The 7,500-nt window shown below is 46.8% G+C and overlaps 3 protein-coding genes across 10 annotated transcripts in view; all 3 read right to left on the bottom strand.

Moving 5' to 3' along the window:
* The window catches only part of ano9b (anoctamin 9b), a 29,657-nt gene extending 28,190 nt beyond the window's left edge, over positions 1 to 1,467 (bottom strand). For all 3 annotated transcript variants that reach the window (XM_062524893.1, XM_062524894.1, XM_062524895.1), the window contains exon 1: positions 1,231 to 1,467. In XM_062524893.1, coding sequence (XP_062380877.1) covers positions 1,231 to 1,251 — 21 coding nt within the window. In that variant the 5' untranslated portion in view covers positions 1,252 to 1,467. The remainder of the gene's footprint in view (positions 1 to 1,230) is intronic.
* Positions 1,468 to 2,538: 1,071 nt separating this feature from the next.
* On the bottom strand, positions 2,539 to 6,149 carry tssc4 (tumor suppressing subtransferable candidate 4). 6 transcript variants are annotated; one of them, XM_062524715.1, is made up of 4 exons: positions 6,117 to 6,149; positions 5,317 to 5,476; positions 5,157 to 5,229; positions 2,539 to 4,837 (listed from the first exon to the last, which is right to left on the bottom strand). In XM_062524715.1, the coding sequence occupies exon 4, from the start codon at positions 4,801 to 4,803 to the stop codon at positions 3,763 to 3,765; it is 1,041 nt and encodes a 346-aa protein (XP_062380699.1). In that variant the 5' UTR covers positions 4,804 to 4,837; positions 5,157 to 5,229; positions 5,317 to 5,476; positions 6,117 to 6,149; the 3' UTR covers positions 2,539 to 3,762. The 6 variants fall into 6 exon arrangements, with proteins under 6 accessions (XP_062380699.1, XP_062380698.1, XP_062380700.1 ...); XM_062524714.1 differs by having other exon boundaries at positions 5,317 to 5,479; positions 6,117 to 6,138; XM_062524716.1 differs by having other exon boundaries at positions 2,539 to 4,867; positions 5,317 to 5,479; positions 6,047 to 6,123.
* A 225-nt stretch (positions 6,150 to 6,374) lies between these two features.
* Positions 6,375 to 7,500, bottom strand: part of kif7 (kinesin family member 7) — a 37,502-nt gene continuing 36,376 nt past the window's right edge. Inside the window, exon 19 of the mRNA XM_062524878.1 lies at positions 6,375 to 7,371. Coding sequence (XP_062380862.1) covers positions 7,007 to 7,371 — 365 coding nt within the window. The 3' untranslated portion in view covers positions 6,375 to 7,006. The remainder of the gene's footprint in view (positions 7,372 to 7,500) is intronic.

The following is a 7,500-nucleotide window of genomic DNA, read 5'->3' as shown; positions in this document are numbered from 1 at the left end:
TCTCTCTCTCTCTCTCTCTCTCTCTCTCACTCACTCACTCACTCACTCACTCACTCTCTGTCACACACACACACACACACACACACACACACACACACACACACACACACACACACACACACACACACACACACACACACACACACACACTCACAATGACATTCCAAACAGTCAGAAGACAAGACCCTCATGTTCTCAAGTGCTGTTGTTTCCCAACAAGCACATGTGATTTTCAACCACCATATACCACAACCAAACAGAAAGCACACACACACAGAGAGAGAGAGAGAGAGAGAGAGAGAGAGAGAGAGAGAGAAGTTAAACAGTTTTGCCCATCACATGAAAAATGGTTATGAAACTTCTTCCTCGTAACCCTGAGTTACACGACCACTTCCAGACAGATACCTGTATTTAGGTTTCTTTTCTGAAAGCATAATCTTCACATATCAATAGTCTGACATCCATTTAGCAATGAATTTTAACTTTTGGAAAGACATGATTGCAGGTAGAAAACAAGCATTCATGCTGTGTGTGGGCGTTAGGAATTTAGCAAGAAATGCACTGATCTACTGAGCATGTGATCCTGGTAGATATGAGTAGGAAGAAACTGAGACAAACATGTTGTTTTGGTTAGGTCTCCATATAGGCACATCCTCATAGAGCACAGACTATGAAGTATTGCCCAATTACATAGGCCTATAGCCTAACAAGGACACATCTCTCAAAAACAAATGAACATATAAAAACAAATAGTCACTTGTAGGGAACATTTCTCGTTTCTATTTCTGCTATGTAAGCTAGTATTTACCTCCACTATTTATCTCCAAGACTCCAACACTCATGGGCTTTAGGTGAATAATGAATCAAACTGTTTTATGCACTGAGCATCGCGCCCATTCAATATGATAAACAAGGACAAGGCGTCCACAGGTTCTCCTTTGAGAAATTAACAAAATGATCAATAAACCAGGCCTGATACTGCATCCTTTGCATTTGAATGGCTGACACGGGAAAGTGAGAAGGTGAGCAAGACAAGCTACCCGCGTCGCTTCATAATGGGCTACTCTGGAATGCGACGTTGAAGCCCAATTACGCACGATGATACCGGCCGACCCTTTCAACCTCTGTAACAACCCATCATTTGCTGCTCGAAGACGGCAGCCGGTGGATTTGTTTTCTCATCAGATGTAGCCTACAAATGACACAAATCAGAAGACAGTCGGTCCTTACCTCTCGATCTCTGAAAAACATCTTCTGAGAATGACAAATCTTCGGTTCCGTCCGTTCAGATTAGAAATGTGGTAGCCCAGTTTCATTTAAACATTTTCTCCCAAATGTAACTAAAAATTGATATTCTTCAGGGAGAAAAGTTTACGACCTCCATTCGCTCAACTGGTCGCCTACTTCGCTAGCCCACGAGGACTTCCGCATTCAGGTGCGACGTCTCGAGCACGCAGGTAAAGGCACGGGGCAGTTATCAGCAGTGATGTCCCTGAGCAATAGACTGTCCCGGTGTAGACTACGAGGGATGAACAGAGTCGTTAAACACAGAGTTGCCACGTGACTTTTGATGGTTTTCTTTATTATCTTTATTCAAATAGCTTCAGTTTCAGTACATGTTCAAATAGCTTAGTGACACCTTTTCTTATTTTGCGCTAGGAGGGTCGTTCGTCGTGTTATATTCGTTTAAGCTAAGTGCCATCAAAATGACTGGCATCTGGAAACGTTACGATAATGTAATATAACTTCTAATAATCGTGAGTCCACAATTACACTGTTCTCACGGCACATGCTAAAACCCTATAGTGGGCTGCGAGCCCATACCTTCCTGAAGAAAGTGCAGCTCTCCAAAGAGCTTCATTTACTCATTTCTTTTTTCTGGGTGTAATTATATGCTCACTACTGGTGATACCAATTATTTTAGTAGGCCTAGTTCAGGATGCCATTACAACAGTCACCAAGTCAGCTAACCCATAGTTTAATTTTGAAGAAATCTAAAAAAAACTGTTATGGTTTGAAGATTATGGCTTGCTCTTAACCCACAAATTAGACTTCTTACTGCAGGTTCAGATGGTCTTAATAGTTCAAGGTCACTTCAGGTTGACTGTCAAGAAAAAAAGGAGACAAATTTTCTCCAGCCAAGGCAACTCTGAACTGTCTTCACTCACAATCACGTCCTAAATGTTATGGTAATGTTATTACCTGTTATGGTATATATGAGAAATATTCCATATATTTATTATTTTTTACAACAAACATGACTCATAAAACCCCGTCAATTGGAGGTTTAACAGAACTGCAGTCCACTCTGTCTCATTTCCCTGTGCCGTGTAGCATGACCGATAAACTGGTCAGAACCACTGGTGCCGTGTTCCTACTGCACAATTTGCATCTGTTTAAGCCTCCCTGTGGCATGGAGCATGCACACACAGGCTATCTCTCTGAGTCAACATCACCAAGTGTTTGCCAAGCGATGGACAAGTAACAGACAAGATGAGGTAATAAGTCAGGACGACCACAAAGGGCTAAACAACACGGTTTCGGATGAGGAAAATATTTTATTGCATTGAATATCAGCACAGTTCTCTGTTCATTCCCCACTGGATTCTGTTGTCTCCTATATGTAAACCAAATGCACACATCTACGGGGATGCACTATATGACCACACAGCATCATCACACCATTGCCTGTGCATAGGCTTCTGTTATCTTATGCAAAACAAATTAACACTTATAAGTTTAACTTCTACAGGGATGTATCCATGTAACCTGACAAAAAAACCAAACAACCAAAAAAAAAAAAAAAAACACTTTATACAAACACTTCACAGATAAGAACCATTCCTCAGGACGCCATTACTGGACTATTTTTGTCACACAGTTTCATCACCACAGTCTGTGCACGGCCATGGAAGCTCTAGGGCTGGGGAAAAAAACGATGGGAAGTGGGAGACTTCATGCATGACGGCATCTACAGTTGCATCAACGCTTAACCCTGACTAACAATAGACTTCTCTAAATCAGCATGGCCTATGGAGCCCCTGGAACCTGCTGGAGACCCCCTGCCATGTATGGACTAGAATGGAAAGGTAGTGTGCTTCTGTGCGGGGGGGGGGGGGGGGATTCCAAGAACGTGGTTTAGTGACCAACCTGGGTAAGTTCATTCAGAGTAAGTGGTAAACCTCCTCATAGAAGAGCGGTACAGCTTTTATTCTTCTACCAAAACTGTCATCGGACTTTTGTTGTAGGAGGTTTACCACTTACTCTGAGTTAACTTAGCTAGGATTGTCACTAAACTACGTACTTGGAATATACCCCCCAGGCCTGCAAACCCGTTACGCCCAGTCCACTGGAGTATGTGGTAGTCCAGTATCAAATTACACACAAGCCTATACAGTAACTGTCCTTGGTGTGGTGGCAGCATTATAGTAACAAATGTTTTTGGGGCCATGTCGTAATTTATCTATTTCACGTCAATGTCCAACTATCCTAACAATGCATGACTTGATGAGGTTAGAGGGTTTTTTTTTTCATGACATTTGGTATTCAATTACAAACACTGATAAATACAAGAAATGGGAGAGCGTGATGGTAACACTGGTGCCTACACTTACGCTACTCTAAACATGACACAGAGGCGCTGAACTTTTAACATTAGGAGACACTCTCTGGCTCCTGGGACACTGGGTGGGATTTCATACTGGCTAAAGTCTCATGCTGTTTAGGGCTAGGTACTTAATGTGGCGTCTGCGGAGGAAGGTGCTAATCCTCCTCTTCCTCCTCCTGAGGCTGCTGTTCGGCCATTTTGCGGAAGTGCTTGCGGTTCACCTTCTTGCTGCTGATGCTGAAAGCGACGCTGGTTGGTTTCTCCGGCTCCTCCTCCGGGTCGTCCTCGTCCCCCCACTCCTTGCTGGGCGCCCACTTCCTCTTGCGCTCCTCCTTGCGCGGGTGGCCGTGACGAGACCTGTCGGGCCTAGCGCCTTCCTCCTCATCCTGGGCCTCGTCCAGGTGCAGTAGCCCCACTCCGGCCTTCTTTCGGCCAGCCTTGCCCGCCTCCTCCCTGGAGCCCAGACGGGGCTTGGAGAAGAGGATCTTGTGCTGGTCTCCGGAGCCCTGGGACTGGTTGAAGGAGGGCATGAAGGACTCGTCGCGCTCGTCCTGGCTCTTGCGGTTCGTCTCCTGGAGGCCCTGGATGAACTGCTGCGCCACCTGGCTGTTGCGGCGGTCGCTGGTCTCGGGCACGTCCTCCAGGCTGTAGCGCGTCCAGCGCTCGGGGTGCGCCAGGTAGTCGGGCACCTTGCTGGCCGCCACGGGCGCCGTCTGCGGAGGCGGCGGCTGTTTGGGTGCCGCGCGGCCGGGCGAACCTCCGCCCGACTTCCTGCCGCCGCGGGACAGTGGGGGGGGAGAGGGCGGCGCGGGGCGAGCGAACGTGCCGCTGAGGACGTTGTCGTCGCCGAGCTGCGCCGACGTCAGCTTCACGGCGCTCTCCAGGCTCTCGAAGATGTTGCGGCTGCGGTCCGAGAAGCCCAGGCTGCCGCCGCGCAGCTGGAACACGCTCTCGCCTCGGCCCGACGACGGCGGCAGCGGCGGGGGCAGAGTCGGCGGCGGGACCCCCGGCTGTCGGTGGCCTCTGGCCTCATCCTCGTCGGAGGACGACGACAGGTCCTCCACCCGCTGGCCGAACGGCGTGAAGGTGTCGTCGGGGTCGGAGTCGCTCAGGGAGAGCTCGTCGGGCAGCTGGATGGCATCTCGGTTGGACAGCCTGTTGGGGGCGTTCTCTCCGTGTCCCTCTGGATCACACATGGCCACTGAATCAGCGATCTGGAGGCCAGATGAACTGTGTGGGGAAGAAAGATAAAGCTGCCTTCTGGGACGATCATTCCCAGTGTCATACATTAAGTGGAAATGCAGTGGAAATGCTTAGATGTATTTAATTTGTTCCCACTTCTTAGCTTAATGAATGTAATTTCTCAAAGCAATGAGCAAGAGGCCTGTGTCAGTACACAAAAATGACATTTCTGAACAAAATGTAAAAAAAAAAAAAAGGCCAACCCTTTCAGACTTTAGCAATCCAGATTTATCCTCTTATCAAACTAAGCACAATATCATTATATCTGCATTGCATTGTGATCTCTGATTACGAGTGACAGACCAACCTTAGATTGTTATTACTTAACACTGCCTCCTTCAATGTAGTGAAGTAGGATCGATAACGTCAACGTCTTCGCTCTGAAAGAAACCAGACTAAAGAATGAGACAATACGCAATGGATGTGTCAAGGCGTTATGTGCATTGGTGTGTACGGAGGTATCTTACTGGAGCAGATGACTCACAAATTCTGCGAGTGGCTCAGGCCGAAGCGCATCTCGCATAAGATATCCTCCGATTCAAAGTGCATCCAGAATCCAGCCATGGTGCCTCTGCGAATAAGCAGTTGTCTGTCTCCGCTGTCTCAGGGTCCCCCGTAACACGAGATCTGCTGAAATGTAGCTTAAATTGATTAGCTTGGTGGCGCTTTTGACAGTCAGTTGAACAACAGTTGTAACATTCATGGTTTGCTGCACACATGTTTTACATCTAAATTTAGTTCTGCTGCGTTTAGCAGTTCATAACAAGCATCTCAGATTGGCAGGTTCCGACGAGCGAACATCGACTGTATGACTTCAGGTGGTTAACTATTTACTTATTAGCGATGCGTAACTGGAGCTGGCTAGCAGGTGAGCAGCATCAGAACCACTGACTCGACCATCACCACCCGCACAAGATATGTGTAGAGCCGACCACATTATATTTATCAGGCAAAAAATTCGAGGATTGCTCGCGATCAAGCAATCATTTGTGATGTGCCAGGCCAAACTGCAATGCAAGACCCAATTATTTCAGTTTGGATAGCGAACATTACCTGATTGCGCAGTTCTGCTAGCTATCATTAGCAATCTAGCCAATCAGCTAACATACTACTTCACGTAATGTGGCGCTTTTAAGAAAACCATTGCATTAAAATGTGATATAACACCAGTAAATGCTTAACAGACAATGTGTTTACCTTCAGTTATATGTTTAATCTAAATTTGCAGAGACAGTTTGATGATGAGCATTTCATTGACTTGACTTACCGCTCGTAGAAAGCGTTCCTTCTGTAGTATATACGTCATGTGCATTTAAGGCTAAAGTTTCGCATTGCTACCACCTAGGGGATTGGATGGTAATAGACTTTGGAATATTGTCAACTGATAAGGCACTACACACTGCCACCCTTTTCTGACAAGACAGATTGAACTAAATATTTAATTTGAAAAACAAAGAAGTCAGAACAAATGTTGTCCACAAAAATATATAAACAAAATAAACAAACTAAAAATAAACTCCACAAATCCCCCATAGTTTTTGTTCATAATAATTCTTGAATAGTTTCAACTTCTCCCCCCCCCACACACACAACAAAGAAACAAACAGGTAATGCTAACCAAGGCATTAAAACAAGTATTAAGAGTCAGAAAGTAGACTTAAGAAACTGTACGTTTTATTTACAACATACTGCATTTCACTTAGGCTACTGATATACTGAGAGTCATAATGGGAACAATTTGATGGATTTAGAGTAGACAGCATGATTATTTAATCAGTATCCTGGAGTTATATTGAAATGGCATTCAGAGGGATATGACACCATAGACTAGATGAAGATATGACAATGTCCTATGCCGAGAGAATCAAAGTGCTGTTATAACCAGGAAATCATCTCAGATTGTATCCAAAAAATCTTAAAAAGAACACATTTGTATAAAAGGCAAACAAAAGCATCAGATCCATTGAACAAAGACATAATAATTACATATTTAAAAAAAAAAAAAAAAACAAAGAGAAAGAAAAGCATGTTCAGTACCAGCCAAAAGTCTTGAGTGGCTGTGGACAGTCCTTTTTTACCACACATTCACACACACACATACACACACACACACACACACACACACACTCATAGTCCGTGATGTGCGTGCTGCCGTGCTCAAACCGGGTTTTTCCGCACGTCGATGATTCCCGGTCCGGACCCCTGAGCTCCGGCGCAGAGGCTGGACCTCCGCAGGTCTCGCCGCGCTTTGACTCCTCCCCCCCAGAGTGTAGCCCCGCCCGTGTTGAGGCTGGCGCTGGGCGGCGGCGGCGGCAGCGGCCGATTGGCCGGGAGCTCGCCGGAGGCGCGCATGCGCAGCTCCTCCATGCCGTGCGGGTCCTCGGTGGGCAGCGAGGAGCGGCGCCAGGTGGGCGGCAGCGGAGCGTGGATGAGGTCGCGCGGCGCCGGGCGGTCGGGTTCCGGCGTGCTCCTCCGACTCTCCTCCGCCACGCTGCTGGGCCTCCTGCCCTCGCCACTGGAGCCTGCAGGACACCACACAGGCCACACGGGGGCGACATTTAGCTATGTGTAACAGCACACTGTGACAGAGGAGAGGACAGAGCAGGCTAGAACTAGAAGAGCATCCTCTTCTCCCTCCTAAAGCTGTACGA

The sequence above is a fragment of the Sardina pilchardus genome, chromosome 21 (assembly GCF_963854185.1).
Source record: "Sardina pilchardus chromosome 21, fSarPil1.1, whole genome shotgun sequence".
Taxonomy (NCBI): Eukaryota; Metazoa; Chordata; class Actinopteri; order Clupeiformes; family Clupeidae; genus Sardina; species Sardina pilchardus.
This window is presented reverse-complemented; position numbering and strand designations above follow the sequence as displayed.